General features: G+C 49.7%; 1 protein-coding gene across 11 annotated transcripts in view; it reads right to left on the bottom strand.

Annotated features, from left to right (window-relative positions):
- The window catches only part of LOC140405457 (sodium channel protein type 8 subunit alpha-like), a 381,151-nt gene that overhangs the window by 166,067 nt on the left and 194,822 nt on the right, over positions 1–20,262 (bottom strand). For all 11 annotated transcript variants that reach the window (XM_072493902.1, XM_072493907.1, XM_072493904.1 and 8 more), the window contains one exon: positions 8,570–8,776. In XM_072493902.1, coding sequence (XP_072350003.1) covers positions 8,570–8,776 — 207 coding nt within the window. The remainder of the gene's footprint in view (positions 1–8,569; positions 8,777–20,262) is intronic.

Here is a 20,262-nt window from a genome sequence, read left to right as displayed (position 1 = left end):
TGCAACTGCACAGCAACATATCCTGCTGAAGAATTCTCCGTTTTGCTAAATATTAAATACCTGCAAATGTATCACATTTTTCTGTCCACTGTTTAAAGGGACATGTTAACCCATTCACCCCTCCTGCTAATATACTGGACAGAGGAACAGCCCCACCATCAGGAAAATTCCGGCCCTGATCTCCCACTTAAATGAGCATTAAGGAGCCTTATTCAGGATTTTCCGACCTGAGGAAATAGTTTTGTTCCATTTACTCAAGGCATTTTACCATTCTAACTATCTCAATCAGATCACTCCTCAACCTCCTAAACTCAAGCAAATGTAAATAAAATGTATGCAACAGACCAATGTAGCTTAACCCCTTGAACCCTGGTATCATTTTGGTGAGTATGCCCTGTACCCCATCCATACTCGATAGATCATTCCCAAGGTGCAGTGTCCAAACTGAATGCAGCACTCTCAATGGAATGCGGCGAAGGCTCTGTATAACGGATGCATCACTTCCTCCATTGCATTCCAATCTGCTTGAGCTGGAAGCCATTTTGACTTTTTGTCCTGTGCACCAACTTTAAAGGTGATGTGTGCATGGATGTCAAACCCCTTCTTTTCTCCAGTTCCTACTCTCTCAACAGTAAGAAAATATTCCAACTGACATAGAAACAAAGAAAATAGAGGACAGCACGGTGGACAGTGGTTAGCACTGCTGCCTCACGCGCCGAGGTCCCAGGTTCGATCCCGGCTCTGGGTCACTGTCCGTGTGGAGTTTGCACATTCTCCCCGTGTCTGCGTGGGTTTCGCCCCCACAACCCAAAGATGTGCAGGGTAGGTGGATTGGCCACGCTAAATTGCCCCTTAATTGGAAAGAATCAATTGGGTACTCTAAATTTATTTTAAAAAGCAAATAAAATAGGAGTAGGCTGTTCGGCCCTTCGAGCCTGCTCTGCCATTCAATATGATCAAGACTGATCCTTGATCTCAAAGCCCACTTTTTCCCCATACCTCTCGATTCCATTAAAATCTAAAAATGTACCCATTTCCTTCTTAAATATATTGAGTGACTTGTCCTCCACATCCTTCTGTGGTAGAGAATTCCACAGATTCACCCCCCTCTGAGTGAAGACATTTCTCCCCATCCCCGTCCTACCCTGTATCTAGACCCCCCCACACCAGAGGAAACAATGGGCAGGATTCTGTGATGCTTAGGCGAAGCGTTGACGCCGTCAACACGACGGCGTCAACGTTAACACGGCCTCAGGATCAGCAATTCTGGCCCCTACAGGGGGCCAGCACGGCAGTTGAGCGATCCACGCCGCTCCAGCTGCTGCTCCCGGCATCAACTGGGCAGCGCGGGGTCCGTACATGCGCAGTGGCACCGGCACCAACACACGCATGCGCAGTGGCTTCCTTCTCCGCGCCAGCCCCGACGCAACATGGCGCACGGCTACAGGGCCGGCGCGGAACAAAGGAGGCCCCCCAGCCAGAGAGGCTGGCCCGCCGATCGGTGGGCCCCAATTGTGGGCCAGGCCACATCGGAGCCCCCCCCCCCCCCCCCCCGGGGTCGGTCCCCCTCCTCCCCCCACAGGCCGTCCCCGGGCCCTTCCACGCCGAGGTTCCGCCGGCTGAGAGCAGGTGTGAACGGCGCCGGCGGGACTCGGGTTTTTTGCGATGGCCGCTCGCCCCCATGTCGGGCAGAGAATCGGCGGGGGGGGGCGTGGGGAGCCGCGTAGAGCGGCCCCCGACCGGCGCCGAGCTAACCACGCCTGCGCCAATGGCGCCGTTTCTCCGCTCTGTGGAGAATCGCGTCCCAGCGTCGGGGCGGCGCGATTTGCGCCGGTCACAGGGATTCTCCGGCCCGGCTCCGGGCTGAGAGAATCCCGCCCAACATTCCTGCATCCAGCCCTGTCAGATGTTTCACTCTGATCGCCTCCCATCCTTCTAAATCCTAGTGAACACAGGCCCACTCAAACCAATCTCTCCTCATATGACAGTCCTGCCAGCAACCTCCACCACACTCCCTCTATGGCAACTATATCCCTTTCTTCAGTAGGGAGCCTAAAACTGTGCGCAGTACTCCAGGTGTGGTCTCACCAGTGTCTTACTCCAGTGAGACATCCCTACTTCTGAACTCAAAACATTGTCTTTCTCAGAGCTCAAGTGGACAACCTCACATTTCCATGGACAATCTCACAACAGACCACAATCAGTAAGAATGAACAACAACACCTCCTCCACAATTGTCCTCAACACCGGGGCCCCGCAAGGCTGCGTACTTAGCCCCCTGCTCTACTCCCTGTACACACACGACTGCGTGGCAAAACTTGGTTCCAACTCCATCTACAAGTTTGCTGACGATACGACCATAGTGGGCCGGATCTCGAATAACGATGAGTCCGAATACAGGAGGGAGATAGAGAACCTAGTGGAGTGGTGTAGCGACAACAATCTCTCCCTCAATGCCAGCAAAACTAAAGAGCTGAAAATTGACTTCAGGAAGCAAAGTACTGTACACACCCCTGTCAGCATGAACGGGGCCGAGGTGGAGATGGTTAGCAGTTTCAAATTCCTGGGGGTGCACATCTCCAAAGATCTGTCCTGGTCCACCCACGTCGACGCTACCACCAAGAAAGCACAACAGCATCTATACTTCCTCAGGAAACTAAGGAAATTTGGCATGTCCACATTGACTCTTACCAACTTTTACAGATGCACCATAGAAAGCATCCTATCAGGCTGCATCACAGCCTGGTATGGCAACTGCTCGGCCCAGGACCGCAAGAAACTTCAGACAGTCGTGAACACCGCCCAGTCCATCACACGAACCTGCCTCCCATCCATTGACTCCACCTACACCTCCCGCTGCCTGGGGAAAGCGGGCAGCATAATCAAAGATCCCTCCCACCCGGCTTACTCACTCTTCCAACTTCTTCCATCGGACAGGAGATACAGAAGTCTGAGAATACGCACGAACAGACTCAAAAACAGCTTCTTCCCCACTGTTACCAGACTCCTAAATGACCCTCTTATGGACTGACCTCATTAACACTACACCCTGTATGCTTCATCCGATGCCAGTGCTTATGTAGTTACATTGTATACCTTGTGTTGCCCTATTATGTATTTTCTTTTATTCCCTTTTCTTCTCATGTACTTAATGATCTGTTGAGCTGCTCGCAGAAAAATACTTTTCACTGTACCTCGGTACACGTGACAATAAACTAATCCAATCCAATCCAATCCAATCCCCACATTGAAAGTCATCTGCCACAGTCTTCCCCACTCACTCAGGCCCACAGTCTTCCCCACTCACTCAGGCCCACAGACTTCCCCACTCACTCAGACCCACAGACTTCCCCACTCACTCAGGCCCACAGACTTCCCCACTCACTCAGACCCACAGACTTCCCCACTCACTCAGACCCACAGACTTCCCCACTCACTCAGACCCACAGACTTCCCCACTCACTCAGACCCACAGTCTTCCCCACTCACTCAGGCCCACAGACTTCCCCACTCACTCAGACCCACAGACTTCCCCACTCACTCAGGCCCACAGACTTCCCCACTCACTCAGGCCCACAGACTTCCCCACTCACTCAGGCCCACAGACTTCCCCACTCACTCAGGCCCACAGACTTCCCCACTCACTCAGACCCACAGACTTCCCCACTCACTCAGGCCCACAGACTTCCCCACTCACTCAGGCCCACAGACTTCCCCACTCACTCAGGCCCACAGTCTTCCCCACTCACTCAGACCCACAGACTTCCCCACTCACTCAGACCCACAGACTTCCCCACTCACTCAGACCCACAGACTTCACCACTCACTCAGACCCACAGACTTCCCCACTCACTCAGGCCCACAGACTTCCCCACTCACTCAGGCCCACAGACTTCCCCACTCACTCAGGTCCACAGACTTCCCCACTCACTCAGACCCACAGACTTCCCCACTCACTCAGGCCCACAGACTTCCCCACTCACTCAGGCCCACAGACTTCCCCACTCACTCAGACCCACAGACTTCCCCACTCACTCAGACCCACAGACTTCCCCACTCACTCAGGCCCACAGTCTTCCCCACTCACTCAGGCCCACAGTCTTCCCCACTCACTCAGGCCCACAGTCTTCCCCACTCACTCAGGCCCACAGACTTCCCCACTCACTCAGGCCCACAGACTTCCCCACTCACTCAGGCCCACAGACTTCCCCACTCACTCAGGCCCACAGTCTTCCCCACTCACTCAGGCCCACAGACTTCCCCACTCACTCAGACCCACAGACTTCCCCACTCACTCAGGCCCACAGACTTCCCCACTCACTCAGACCCACAGACTTCCCCACTCACTCAGGCCCACAGACTTCCCCACTCACTCAGGCCCACAGACTTCCCCACTCACTCAGGCCCACAGACTTCCCCACTCACTCAGGCCCACAGACTTCCCCACTCACTCAGGCCCACAGACTTCCCCACTCACTCAGGCCCACAGACTTCCCCACTCACTCAGACTCACAGACTTCCCCACTCACTCAGGCCCACAGACTTCCCCACTCACTCAGGCCCACAGACTTCCCCACTCACTCAGACCCACAGACTTCCCCACTCACTCAGGCCCACAGACTTCCCCACTCACTCAGACCCACAGACTTCCCCACTCACTCAGGCCCACAGACTTCCCCACTCACTCAGGCCCACAGACTTCCCCACTCACTCAGGCCCACAGACTTCCCCACTCACTCAGACCCACAGACTTCCCCACTCACTCAGACCCACAGACTTCCCCACTCACTCAGACCCACAGTCTTCCCCACTCACTCAGGCCCACAGACTTCCCCACTCACTCAGACCCACAGACTTCCCCACTCACTCAGGCCCACAGACTTCCCCACTCACTCAGGCTGTCTCGGGGCCCTTAGTGAAAGCAGAAGACAGGATTGACAAAAACAAGGACAGCGAGGCTCTTAGTCAGATTATTGACAGGAGGAACAAAGAACAAAGAACAAAGAAATGTACAGCACAGGAACAGGCCCTTCGGCCCTCCAAGCCTGTGCCGACCATACTGCCCGACTAAACTACAATCTTCTACACTTCCTGGGTCCGTATCCTTCTATTCCCATCCTATTCATATATTTGTCAAGATGCCCCTTAAATGTCCCTATCGTCCCTGCTTCCACCACCTCCTCCGGTAGCGAGTTCCAGGCACCCACTTCCCTCTGCGTAAAAAACTTGCCTTGTACATCTACTCTAAACCTTGCCCCTCTCACCTTAAACCTATGCCCCCTAGTAATTGACCCCTCTACCCTGGGGAAAAGCCTCTGACTATCCACTCTGTCTATGCCCCTCATAATTTTGTATACCTCCATCAGGTCGCCCCTCAACCTCCTTCGTTCCAGTGAGAACAAACCGAGTTTATTCAATCGCTCCTCATAGCTTATGCCCTCCATACCAGGCAACATTCTGGTAAATCTCTTCTGCACCCTCTCTAAAGCCTCCACATCCTTCTGGTAGTGTGGCGACCAGAATTGAACACTATACTCCAAGTGTGGCCTAACTAAGGTTCTATACAGCTGCAACATGACTTGCCAATTCTTATACTCAATGCTCCGGCCAATGAAGGCAAGCATGCCGTATGCCTTCTTGACTACCTTCTCCACCTGTGTTGCCCCTTTCAATGACCTGTGGACCTGTACTCCTAGATCTCTTTGACTTTCAATACTCTTGAGGGTTCTACCATTCACTGTATATTCCCTACCTGCATTAGACCTTCCAAAATGCATTACCTCACATTTGCCCGGATTAAACTCCATCTGCCATCTCTCCGCCCAAGTCTCCAGACAATCTAAATCCTGCTGTATCCTCAGACAGTCCTCATCGCTATCCGCAATTCCACCAACCTTTGTGTCGTCTGCAAACTTACTAATCAGACCAGTTACATTTTCCTCCAAATCATTTATATATACTACAAAGAGCAAAGGTCCCAGCACTGATCCCTGTGGAACACCACTGGTCACAGCCCTCCAATTAGAAAAGCATCCCTCCATTGCTACCCTCTGCCTTCTATGGCCTAGCCAGTTCTGTATCCACCTTGCCAGTTCACCCCTGATCCCGTGTGACTTCACCTTTTGTACTAGTCTACCATGAGGGACCTTGTCAAAGGCCTTACTGAAGTCCATATAGACAACATCTACTGCCCTACCTGCATCAATCATCTTAGTGACCTCCTCGAAAAACTCTATCAAGTTAGTGAGACACGATCTCCCCTTCACAAAACCGTGCTGCCTCTCACTAATACGTCCATTTGCTTCCAAATGGGAGTAGATCCTGTCTCGAAGAATTCTCTCCAGTAATTTCCCTACCACTGAAGTAAGGCTCACCGGCCTGTAGTTCCCGGGATTATCCTTGCTACCCTTCTTAAACAGAGGAACAACATTGGCTATTCTCCAGTCCTCCGGGACAACCCCTGAAGACAGCGAGGATCCAAAGATTTCTGTCAAGGCCTCAGCAATTTCCTCTCCAGCCTCCTTCAGTATTCTGGGGTAGATCCCATCAGGCCCTGGGGACTTATCTACCTTAATATTTTTTAAGACACCCAACACCTCGTCTTTTTGGATCACAATGTGACCCAGGCTATCTACACCCCCTTCTCCAGACTCAACATCTACCAATTTCTTCTCTTTGGTGAATACTGATGCAAAGTATTCATTTAGTACCTCGCCCATTTCCTCTGGCTCCACACATAGATTCCCTTGCCTATCCTTCAGTGGGCCAACCCTTTCCCTGGCAACCCTCTTGCTTTTTATGTACGTGTAAAAAGCCTTGGGATTTTCCTTAACCTTATTTGCCAATGACTTTTCGTGACCCCTTCTAGCCCTCCTGACTCCTTGCTTAAGTTCCTTCCTACTTTCCTTATATGCCACACAGGCTTCGTCTGTTCCCAGCCTTTTAGCCCTGACAAATGCCTCCTTTTCCTTTTTGACGAGGCCTACAATATCACTCGTCATCCAAGGTTCCCGAAAATTGCCGTATTTATCTTTCTTCCTCACAGGAACATGCCGGTCCTGTATTCCTTTCAACTGACACTTGAAAGCCTCCCACATGTCAGATGTTGATTTGCCCTCAAACATCCGCCCCCAATCTATGTTCTTCAGTTCCCGCCTAATATTGTTATAATTAGCCTTCCCCCAATTTAGCACATTCATCCTCGGACCACTCTTATCCTTGTCCACCAGTACTTTAAAACTTACTGAATTGTGGTCACTGTTACCGAAATGCTCCCCTACTGAAACATCTACCACCTGGCCGGGCTCATTCCCCAATACCAGGTCCAGTACCGCCCCTTCCCTAGTTGGACTGTTTACATATTGTTTTAAGAAGCCCTCCTGGATGCTCCTTACAAACTCCGCCCCGTCTAAGCCCCTGGCACTAAGTGAGTCCCAGTCAATATTGGGGAAGTTGAAGTCTCCCATCACCACAACCCTGTTGTTTTTACTCTTTTCCAAAATCTGTCTACCTATCTGCTCCTCTATCTCCCGCTGGCTGTTGGGAGGCCTGTAGTATACCCCCAACATTGTGACTGCACCCTTCTTATTCCTGATCTCTACCCATATAGCCTCACTGCCCTCTGAGGTGTCCTCTCGCAGTATAGCTGTGATATTCTCCCGAACAAGTAGCGCAATTCCGCCTCCCCTTTTACATCCCCCTCTATCCCGCCTGAAACATCTAAATCCTGGAACGTTTAGCTGCCAATCCTGCCCTTCCCTCAACCAGGTCTCTGTAATGGAAAGGAAATTCAACCCCTCAGTTTTTTTAAATAAATAGTAGCAGAAGGTAATGAGACTTTGGGCGGAATTGACCAGCCCTCTCATGGTGGGGGCGGGGGTGCGGAAACCATAGCGACAGGAGCCAAACATTGATGTGCACTGTGGAGTTAGCCAAACAGACACCTCACACAGAAGGCCCACTATATTGAGCTTTGCCATTTCTTACACAAGTTATGGGTGCCCTCTTGACAGTGGGCGTGCTGGTTTCTGATTGAAAATAAGTTTTAAGAAATCATTCCCTGCATCAAACAGCTTCCTTTAACTGTGGAGGAAAATGACACTGGTCGTGGCAACATTGCAAATCCATTCGCTATGGATACCGACCTGAGTAATTCTTTCTTCTTTACACTCTGGAACATAAAACGTAGAACATACAGTGCAGAAGGAGGCCATTCAGCCCATCGAGTCTGCACCGACCCACTTAAGCCCTCACTTCCACCCTTTCCCCTAACCCAATAACCCCTCCTAACCTTTTTGGACACTAAGGGCTATTTAGCATGGCCAATCCACCTAACCTGCATGTCTTTGGACTGTGGGAGGAAACCGGAACACCCGGAGGAAACCCACACACAAACGGGGAGAACGTGCAGACTCCGCACAGACAGTGACCCAGCAGGGAATTGAACCTGGGACCCTGGTGCTGTGAAGCCACAGTGCTAACCATTATGCTACCGTGCTGCCCTAAAATACCTGAGCTTAAATATCTCACATGACTGGCCCGCCCTTACATAGAGATTTAAGTTACAAACCAGAGCATCCTCTTGCTGCCTCTTCAGTTGTTCCAGCATCTGTTTAAACTCCAGGTCTTTCTGTTCAGCTTCCTCCAGGGTAGCTTGGTTTTGTTCCTCATACGCCATGGCGACAACAGCCAGAATCAGGTTCACCAGGTAAAACGAACCCACGAAGATGACAAGAACAAAGAAGATCATGTATGTTTTCCCCGCTGCTCTTAACGTCTGCAAAAGACACAAGTTGTTTTTACAATTTAAGTTCATCTTGTTACAATGATGAGGGGTTTATGACAGTATTCTATTTTGGGACTGTAACTTTAATTTTAGAATAAACAAAGGGGGTCATATGACCTGTACAACAGTCCATCTGGAGTGGTTTGACTGTTAGAGATCAAGGAAGACTCAGATTATTTCACTAAAAGGAAGGTGCAAGGTATTTATCCTTGGAGACAATGGCAGCAGTCTCTGACTTTACAATGAGTAGACCCAAGTCTCCCAAAATCCCAGAAAGGTGTTACAGGTATCGGCTTGTAAACAGTTGTGCTGTAGGCTGTCTATTTATTTCTAAGATGAAAAGGAGTTGGGATCGGAGATAGCTAATTAGCATTTCTACCTGAATACAAGGTTAAAGCTTTGCCTATTGCCATGGGGAGAGGACGCCATCTTTGAGATCAGGTTACAGGCTTCCCTACAAATCAATGAATATCACAGACACAGGCAGCCGAGGTTCTGTGTGGTCAGCAGAGAGAAAGGGCTGCTTGACTTTGTGAGCTACCACAGCTGGATTTGGGAGGGAGATGGTCTCTAGTCAAAACAACGCATCCTACACCCTTCTGCAGATTCTGGCAGATTTGCTCTGGCATAGTCGGGAATTGGCGGGGCGGGGAAGATTAATCAGAACTGATTCTAATGCTGGGGGTGGATTTCAGAAACTCTCCGAAAACTTAGAAAAGTGCCTGGAGACAGTCGCTGAAAGGTACTACTGAGTGAAGCAGAGATAAAAGAACCAAGAGGAAACTGGGAACAACTGTGAACTGTTTGCTACAAGCACTTATCTTCTGTGGAGATTGTGATGCGTGATAAGTCTAAAAGAGAAATGTTCCTCTCTGTAGTTTAAAGTATAAGTTAGCCTACAAAAAGGAAACATTTTTTAGTCAATGCACTTTTTGTCATTTGTTACAGTAAAAGTCATAAAATGTAAAATCTTGCCATGTCATTCGTTCAGCGAGTCATTGAAAGTTCACATCCCTTTTTAAATATTATTGCTTTCTACGGAGATCATAACAATCTTTATGGAACATACTGTTTGGGTAATATAACCATGTTAATGTATGGTGATCCCCATCGATCAGCTTTACCATTAGAGAATCATACAACGGTTAGCGCACAGAAGGGGACCATTCAGTTCATCATGTCTATGCTGGCTCTCTGCCACACCCTACCCTTTTCCCATGTCCCTCCAATTTATCTCTCTTCAGGAGCTTGTTCAATTCCTTTGTGAAAGCCATGATTGATCCTACCTCCGCCACATTCTCAGACAGTGCATTCCAGATCCTAACCACTCGCTGTGTGAACAGGTTTTTCCTCATGTCTCCATTGCTTCTTTCACCAATCACCAATGTGCCCTGGTTCTCAGCCCTCCTGTCAACGAGGACAGTTTCTGTCTCACTACTTTGCAGGAGCCTCTGTGATGTTCTTTCCCATCTGAATGCCAGATATAAAAACTCCCACTGTTCATAACTTTCTTATCGCAGCCTTAATACATCTCAAAAACAGTTCAAAGCCCTTCAGATTCAATTATTTTTCATGTAGGCAGATGCAGCAGCTATTTGCATCCATCGAGATCCCACATAACAACACTTGAGGTAAAAGGAGCAGCAAATGTGTTTGATAGTGTTGGTTGAGGGAGGAATATTGGCTAATTCATTGGGAGAACTTCCTTTCTCTCCTCACAATAGTCCCATGAGATCCTTTCCACCCATGTGAACAGGTAGGGTCCTGATTTTACATCTCACCTCTGATAATTCTTTTTCTTTATTCTTTCATGGGATGTGGGCATTGCTGGCCAGACCAGCATTTATTGCCCAGTTAAGAGTAATCCACACTGCTGTAGGCCTGGAGTCACATGTAGGCCAGACCCGGTAATGATGGCAGATTTCCTTCCCTGAAGGACATTCATAGAATCATAGAATTTACAGTGCAGAAGGAGGCCATTCGGCCCATTGAGTCTGCACCAGCCCTTAGAGGAGCACCCCACTTAAGCCCACACCTCCACCCTATCCCCGTAACCCAGTAACCCCACCTAACCTCTTGGACACTTCGGGAAATTTTGCATGGCCAATCCACCTAACCCGCACATCTTTGGACACTAAGGGACAATTTAGCATGACCAATCCACCTAACCCGCACATCTTTGGACACTAAGAGACAATTTAGCATGGCCAATCCACCTAACCTGCACATCTTTCGACACTAAGGGGCAATTTAACATGGCCAATCCACCTAACCTGCACATCTTTGGACACTAAGGGGCAATTTAACATGGCCAATCCACCTAACCTGCACATCTTTGGACATTAAGGGACAATTCAACATGGCCAATCCACCTAACCTGCACATCTTTGGACACTAAGGGACAATTTAACATGGCCAATCCACCTAACCTTAACATCTTTGGACACTAAGGGACAATTTAGCACGGCCAATCCACCTAACCCGCACATCTTTGGACACTAAGGGACAATTTAACATGGCCAATCCACCTAACCTGCACATCTTTGGACACTAAGGGCAATTTGGCATGGCTAATCCACCTAACCTGTACATCTTTGGACACTAAGGGCAATTTAACATGGCCAATCCACCTAACCTGCACATCTTTGGACTGTGGGAGGAAACTGGAGCACCCGGAGGAAACCCACGCAGACACGGGGAGAACGTGCAGACTCCGCACAGCCAGTAACCCAAGCCGGGAATCGAACCTGGGACCCTGGAGCTGTGAAGCAACTGTGCTAACCACTGTGCTACCGTGCTGCCCACTAGTGAACCAGATGTTTTTTTTCCAAAAATCTACAATGGTTTCATGGTCACCTTTTAATTCCAGATTTTTATTGAATTCAAATTGCACCGTCAGCTGTGGGAGGATTCAAACCCAGATCCCCAGAGCAATATGATGGGTCTCTGGATTATTTGTCAAGCGATAATACCGCCATGCCACCAACTTCCCCCAAATGCTGCCCTCGCTCAGTCCTGCCCTGGAGCGTCAGCCTCTGCCAGGTTCTGGAGCTGTCACAGTGTGAGTGCGCACAGAAAGCCACCAAATAAAATTGCAGCCATAGGCACGATTCTGAAAACTCATTTTGACAGTGCAGAAAATCATATCAGAGGTCAGTGGGTTCCAAAATGAGTTTTCAACACACGACACTGGTGGGGCGAGTGTCAGAGGTGGTAAGCCAAGGGTGGGAGAGCTTTTACCAAGTTGAAGAGTAAATAGCACACAGTAGTGTTGGCACCAACCATGGAACTGATGCTGCCGAATACAGTACGGGCGGGATTCACTGGTCTTGTCTTGGGACCTTTTTCGGGCGAGAACGGAAAATTTGGCGTTCCAGCCAAAACTCCATTCACTTTTAGTGGCACCAGAGAATCCCAGAGGTTGGAAGATTTTGGCTTTCATATCACATGGACAATTATACACCCTCAGAAATGTTGAATACTTTGTGAACCTTACTCGAATATAATTTCTCAAATGAAATGGGGTTATAGGAACAGGAATTTTTACACTTGTATGACTACCATTAAGAGATGAGCTGGACAGAATTTTGCGTGGCAATAGATTTGGAGGGTATAAGGGATAGGTAAAGACTGAGGGCCCTGCCCACCGCTGGAATCTTCCAGCCCCGCTGAAAGTCAATGGGCCTTTGGCTGGTCACATCTCCTGAGGCCTGCCCTGCCACAGTGGGGCCAGAGAATTCCGACCGGAGACTGTTAAATGCTCCACGCAACTTCCACTTCCGTGCTTTCAGGTCAGCTTTCATCTGAAAAGTGCAACAAACAATTCTGGAATAGTAGAAGTGTGTTGTTGGGGCAGCACGGTGGCGCAGTGGGTTAGTCCTGCTGCCTGACGGCGCCGAGGTCCCAGGTTCGATCCCGGCTCTGGGTCACTGTCCGTGTGGAGTTTGCACATTCTCCCCGTGTCTGTGTGGGTTTCGCCCCCACAACCCAAAGATGTGCAGGGTAGGTGGATTGGCCACCCTAAATTGCCCCTTAATTGGGAAATAAAATGAATTGGGTACTCTAAATTTATTTTTTAAAAAGAAGTGTGTTGTTGGATGAATATTTTGCAATTTTGCGCAAACGCTTTTGGGAGTCAAGAAATATTCAAGTGGAACTTTTCCTCTTAAAATTAAACTGATACATGATAAGACACGTTCACCTCTACTGGGATAGGAATGAGCTCTATTAGCCAAGTGGCCTTTCCCTTCTGAGGGGGAAAAGCTGTCATGTGAGTGCCCCTTTAAGAAAGATTGAGTCTTACCACCTGACCTGTAGCACAGCTTCAATTATGTCATTTGTGGGTGGAGCTGGGCTGTGGCTGTCAGGTGAGACGGGGTTTAGTGTTTGGGTTTCAGTTTCAGTTTGTTGCTTTGGACTGCAGAAGAGAAGCAGTGTTTCCCTGTTTTCTCTGTTTTTATTTTAAAGCTGTTCCCGGGAACTGAAACCACATTGGGTGTGGCAAACTGCCTTGGTAACTTTAAAGATAGAGTTGCTTTCAGAAGGAGTTTTGAATCTGCTGGATCGAGGATGGACCAGAATCTCAGGGAAAGGACCAGCCCCATTCAAGTGAGATTAGTGTGCTAGGACACGCCCTTGTAAGGGGTTTTGGTTTATTGGATTTTGTTATTGAATTAGAACAGCTACTAAGGGGGATTCATTAAGAGCTACATACATAGATTACTGTAGCTGTTGTGGTTTCTTTATGTTTGTAATTGAGAACAAATTCTTGCTGTGTTTTATGTATGTTTAGGTAGAGCAGTTGATGTCGTATACATGGAATTTAGTAAGGCGTTTGATAAGGTTCCCCATGGTCGGCTCATGAAGAAAGTAAGGAAGTATGGGATAGAGGGAAATTTGGCCAATTGGATAAGTAACTGGCTATCACATAGAAGACAGAGGGTGGTGGTGGATGGAAAATTTTCAGACTGGAGACCAGTTACCAGCGGTGTACCACAGGGATCAGTGCTGGGTCCTCTGCTATTGGTGATTTTTATCAATGACTTGGAGGAGGGGGCTGAAGGGTGGGTCAGTAAATTTGCTGATGACACCAAGATCGGTGGAGTAGTGGATGAGGTGGAGGGCTGTTGTAGGCTGCAAAGAGACATTGATCGGATGCAGAGCTGGGCCGAAAAATGGCAGATGGAGTTTAACCCTGATAAGTGCGAGGTGATTCATTTTGGCAGAAAAAATTTGAATGCGGATTACAGGGTCAACGGCAGGGTTCTGAGGGATGTGGAGGAACAGAGAGATCTTGGGGTTCATGTCCACAGATCTCTGAAGGTTGCCACTCAAGTGGACAGAGCCGTGAAGAAGGCCTATAGTGTGTTAGCGTTTATTAACAGGGGGCTTGAGTTTAAGAGCCGCGGGGTTATGCTGCAACTATACATGACCCTGGTAAGACCACATTTGGAGTATTGTGTGCAGTTCTGGTCACCTCACTATAGGAAGGATGTGGAATCATTGGAAAGGGTGCAAAGGAGATTTACCAGGATGCTGCCTGGTTTGCAGGATAGGTCTTATGAGGAAAGGTTGAGGGTGCTAGGGTTTTTCTCTTTGGAGCGGAGGAGGATGAGAGGTGACTTAATCGAAGTTTATAAGATAATGAGGGGGATAGATAGAGTGGACGTTCAGAGACTATTTCCTCAGGTGGATGTAGCTGTTACAAGGGGGCATAACTATAAGATTCAGGGTGGGAGATATAGGAGGGATGTCCGAGGTAGGTTCTTTACTCAGAGAGTGGTTAGGGTGTGGAATGGTGGAGTCGGGACACTTTAGGAACTTTCAAGCGGTTATTGGATCGGCACGTGGAGCACACCTGAATGACAGGGAGTGGGATAGCTTGATCTTGGTTTCGGACAAAGCTCGGCACAACATCGAGGGCCGAAGGGCCTGTTCTGTGCTGTACTGTTCTATGTTCTATGTTAACTACATTCTTATAATAAATGTTGTTTTGATAAAAACGCCTAGGAAGTCTTATGAATCACACCTGTAGTGAAGGCTCTTGTGCTCATCCTAGACAAATTCAACATAAAAGTTATAGGTCAGGTGAACTTCAGAATACACTGGAGTTTCTAAGCCCTGGCCCATAACAATGCCATGTGTCATAGGAATCAAAGATTCCGATTTTAGATGGACCTTTGATTGACGAGGGAGTAAAGAGTTTGGGGACAGACAGGAAGGTGGAGTTGAGGCCACAATCAGATCAAATCTTATTGAATGGTGGAGCAGGCTCGGGGTTGTGGGTGTGGGGGTAGAGGGGCTGAATGGCTTACAGCTGCTCCTGTTTCTTATGTTCCTATGTTGCCCTTTCTTCAAACATTACACAAAATGCACTCAGCTAATCGCCCTGCACTCTTTGTGTATACTTTTAAGATTCTGCTCTGAATGTTGAAACAATCAAAATATTTCCCTTAGGTTGGTGATTGCCTGGAAGCCCCTGCTGGCCAAATGGACAGGCGAGTTACAGAACTCTTGCAAATGACGGGTTAGCAGTTAGCAGCGACATTTAAGGGTCTTGGAATTGTCACCCCTACACTTTCACTTCTCTGTCGAGTTTCCTGAGCGTTCTTGCAACTGTCCCTGTGTGTTTGTACACAGGCTCTGCTGCTGGTCCTGTGCCATGAAAGGAAGACATTAGCAGATTGGTAGAGTGCTGCAGGAGCAGGTTGAGAGTCAGGATAACTGCCAGGAACGGAACTGCTATTTCAGTCGCAGTTCGTCCTGGATGTTACTCATGAGGAGCCAAGTGCCAAAAATGAACAACTCCAGTGACAATTTTGATGCATTTTGGAAGAAAAGTCAAGTCAGCATACAGGGTTTATCCACCCCTCCACCCCCACCTCCCGCAAAATAATCTACTTTCCTTCCCAATTTTAGAGCCATAAGGTCTGATTCAATGGAACAGAAATAGAGTCCCATTTTGGGCGCATTTAACAGGGTGTTTCTTGTCGCCACCAGCAGAGAATGACACCGCTATTTAACGGTGCTTTGCTGTTTGTTTTGATCTCGGTGAGGAACATCCTGCAGAACCCCCACTTACATCATTTCCTGCACTGGCGAGCTCAGAGCGCCAATGCAGGAAGAGTATTCGCAGATTGGGCACTATTTTTATATGCTGCCCTGATGTTTCGCGCCCCCCCCCAACTACCTCACAGCAGCTTCCGGACCCCCCCCCCCCTCCACTGTACCCAACTTACCTCTTACAGGGTCCTCGAGCCCATCCCCCCCCCCTAACAGGTGGGCTCTTAAGGGCAAGGCACCCCGAGCCCGATCCCTGGCACAGGCAACCTGGCACTGCCCAGCTTGGCACCCTGTCAGTGCCACTGCCAGCGCCACCCAGGAAACCTGGCAGTGTCAGGGTGGCACTGCCAGGGTGTCTCGGTGGCAGTGCCAAAGTGCCAGGCTGGCAGTGTCAAGTGCCAGGAGAGCCAGGGTGCCAGCCGGCCCAGAGCCCGGCCATCCAGGGGTCTCTAATGGCCTGGGAGACCCCCTCAAGTGCCGTTACGCCTGATACACGTTTGTGTGGACCAGTGCTAAACAGCGCCATGGCGAGGTCTCGGTAGTGGGTGCCTGGAACTCGCTGCCGGAGGAGGTGGTGGAAGCAGGGACGATAGTGACATTTAAGGGGCATCTTGACAAATACATAAATAGGATGGGAATAGAGGGATACGGACCCAGGAAGTGTAGAAGATTTTAGTTTAGTCGAGCAGCATGGTTGGCACGGGCTTGGAGGGCCGAAGGGCCTGTTCCTGTGCTGTACTTTTCTTTGTTCTTTGTGCGTCTCCCAGGCATGCCCGTTAGTTCCCGGGCCGTGGGAGAATATGGCGTAGACATATTAAAATGAGCCGAATGGCTCACGTAAATATGTACATGTGGATCTTGCTCAGTGAGGGAGTGATCCAGATCGTGACATTTCATTAAATGTCGCAAGGCATTTTGAGCTTTGCAAATCTCGCGAGGCCTCGTGTGAGATTCAGCGGCCTCGCTGCATCACCAAGTTTGGTGCGACGAGGCCATTAAATCGCGCCCATGGAGTTTTACAGCACAGAAAGAGGAGCTTCGGCCCATCGCTTTCTCCTTTCTGTAAAATCCCCTGAAGGTTTTTGCTGGTATTTGGTTTCATGATGGGCTGTGTGGCTCGTGTGTGTGGGTCACAATAGTGGCAAGTGTGGGTTTGATTCGCTCATTCACATTTTGCTCTAATTCTTTCCATGGCTATGTCTAAATCATATACACATGCAGAAAACATCAGAGGGTCCAACACAGATCTCAGGGCACGTCATTTTCCATATTCAACCAATGATAAAAAAACATTAATTTACTCCCTGCTATCTGCCCCCCAGTCATCATCCATGTGGCTATATTTCGCCTTATGCCTCACATTCACACTGAGGCTCTTATTTGGCACTTTATCAAATGATTCATGAAATTCTATATATACTTCAATGGCACTTGTTTTACAAATGCACTCTCCAAAAATCCAATTAAATTAGCCAAGTACGACCTGGCCTTTAAAAATCTATGCTGACTGTCCCTGATTATGTCATGGGTTTTTAACTGCTCACTAAATCCATCCCATAATGCACTGAGGAACTAAAAGTTTATTCACAGTTGAGGCAAGATTAACCAACCTGTAAATTTCATGGCTTATCCCTTTCACCTTTTTTTTTTAACAAGAGTGCACCATCTGCCATTTCCCAGTCCATTGGCAGGTTTCCCGTTTCCAAATATAGTTGCAGAATTGTGGGTAGTGCCTTGCTGCTTGCTCAGTTAAAAGGTGACTAGGCCTAGATGCCCATTTCTTCACTCTGAATCCCATGAATGTTTCCCAATGCTATTTGATTCTGAATACTTGCGTATAGTGAAAATGTATGTGGGCACACCCATTATTTCCTTCTGACATTAGTGGGCATCCATTAACTGCCTAGGCCTCAGGGTACATCCAAAAGAATGTATGAATTAGGAGCAGGAGCAAGCAGTTAGGAAGGTAAATGACGTGTTGGCCTTTATTCTAAGGGGATTGGTGGACAAGAATAAAGAAATCTTGCTACAATTGGACAGCGGTTTGATGAGACCACGGGCAAAATTCTCCGGTATCGGCGCGATGTCCGCCGACTGGAGCCCAAAGTGGCGCAAATCAGTCGGGGATCGCGCCGCCCCAAAGGTGCGGAATGCTCCACATCTTTGGGGGCCGAACCCCAACCTTAAGGGGCTAGGCCCGCGCCGGACGAATTTCCGCCCCGCCAGCTGGCGGAAAAGGCCTTTGGTGCCCCGCCAGCTGGCGCGGAAATGACATCTCCGGGCGTCGCATGCGCGGGAGCGTTAGCGGCCGCTGACGGCATTCCCGCGCATGCGCAGTGGAGGGTGTCTCTTCCGCCTCCGCCATGGTGGAGACCGTGGCGAAGGCGGAAGGGAAAGAGTGCCCCCACGGCACAGGCCCGCCCGCGGATCGGTGGGCCCCGATCGCGGTCCAGGCCACCGTGGGGGCACCCCCCGGGGCCAGATCACCCCGCGCCCCCCCAGAACCCCGGAGCCCGCCCACGCCGCCTTGTCCCGCCGGTAAGGTAGGTGGTTTCATCTACGTCGGCGGAACAGGCATTTTAGCGGCGGGACTTCGGCCCGTCCGGGCCGGAGAATCGCGGGGGGGGGGAGCCCGCCAACCGGCGCGGTGCAATTCCCGCCCCCGCCGAATATCTGGTGGTGGAGAATTCGGCAACCGGCGGGGGCGGGATTCACGCCAGCCCCCGGCGATTCTCCGACCCGGCGGGGGGTCGGAGAATCTCGCCCCACATCTGGAATACTGGGTGCAGTTTTGGTCTCCATATTTAAAGAAGGATACACTGACATGGGGGGGGGGGGGGGAGGGTGCGGTACAGCGAAAATTCACTGGATTGGTCACTGGGATGAAGGGGTTGTCCTATGAAAGTCTGAGTAAATTGGGTCGATATTCTCTGGAGTTTAGAAGAATGAGAGGTGATCCCATTGAAACATAGAAGATTCTCAAGGGGGTTGACATGGTGGCTACTGAGAGATTGTTTCCCCCGGGCTGGGGTTTGACAGGGTGGATACTGAGAGATTGTTTCCCCCTGGCTGGGGTTTGACAGGGTGGATACTGAGAGATTGTTTCCCGCTGGCTGGGGTTTGACAGGGTGGATACTGAGAGATTGTTTCCCCCTGGCTGGGGTTTGACAGGGTGGATACTGAGAGATTGTTTCCCCCTGGCTGGGGTTTGACAGGGTGGATACTGAGAGATTGTTTCCCCCTGGCTGGGGTTTGACAGGGTGGATACTGAGAGATTGTTTCCCCTGGCTGGGGTTTGACAGGGTGGATACTGAGAGATTGTTTCCCCTGGCTGGGGTTTGACAGGGTGGATACTGAGAGATTGTTTCCCCCTGGCTGGGGATTGACATGGTGGATACTGAGAGATTGTTTCCCCCTGGTTGGGGTTTGACAGGGTGGATACTGAGAGATTGATCCCCCCTGGCTGGGGATTGACAGGGTGGATACTGAGAGATTGTTTCCCCCTGGCTGGGGTTTGACAGGGTGGATACTGAGAGATTGTTTCCCCCTGGCTGGGTTTGACAGGGTGGATACTGAGAGATTGTTTCCCCCTGGCTGGGGTTTGACAGGGTGGATACGGAGAGATTGTTTCCCCCTGGCTGGGGTTTGACAGGGTGGATACTGAGAGAGTGTTTCCCCCTGGCTGGGGTTTGACAGGGTGGATACTGAGAGATTGTTTCCCCCTGGCTGGGGTTTGACAGGGTGGATACTGAGAGATTGTTTCCCCCTGGCTGGGGTTTGACAGGGTGGATACTGAGAGATTGTTTCCCCCTGGCTGGGGTTTGACAGGGTGGATACTGAGAGATTGTTTCCCCCTGGCTGGGGTTTGACAGGGTGGATACTGAGAGATTGTTTCCCCCTGGCTGGGGTTTGACAGGGTGGATACTGAGAGATTGTTTCCCCTGGCTGGGGTCTGACAGGGCGGATACTGAGAGATTGTTTCCCCCTGGCTGGGGTTTGACAGGGTGGATACTGAGAGATTGTTTCCCCCTGGCTGGGGTTTGACAGGGTGGATACTGAGAGATTGTTTCCCCCTGGCTGGGGAATCTACAACACGGGGTTCACAGTCTCAGGATAAGGGGTCGGCCAGTTTGGATTGAGATGAGGAGAAATGTCTTCACTCAAAGGGTTGTTAATCTTTGGAATTCTCCACTCCAGAGAGTTGTGGATGCTTCATTGTTGGATATATTTAAGACTGAGCTGGACAGATTTTTGGTGTCTAGGAATCGAGGAATATGGGGAGCAGGTAGAAAAGGGGAGTTGAGCTATGATTGTATTGAGTCCAAAGTCGGCTTGATGGGAGAGTCCAAAGTCAGAGGGCATCATCTCAGAGTGAGGGGTCGCCCATTTCAGACAGAGATGGGGAGGAATTTCTT

Source organism: Scyliorhinus torazame, chromosome X, assembly GCF_047496885.1.
Source record: "Scyliorhinus torazame isolate Kashiwa2021f chromosome X, sScyTor2.1, whole genome shotgun sequence".
Lineage (NCBI taxonomy): Eukaryota > Metazoa > Chordata > Chondrichthyes > Carcharhiniformes > Scyliorhinidae > Scyliorhinus > Scyliorhinus torazame.
Note: the sequence above shows the minus strand (reverse complement) of the source record. Positions and strands in the feature narration are given on the sequence as shown.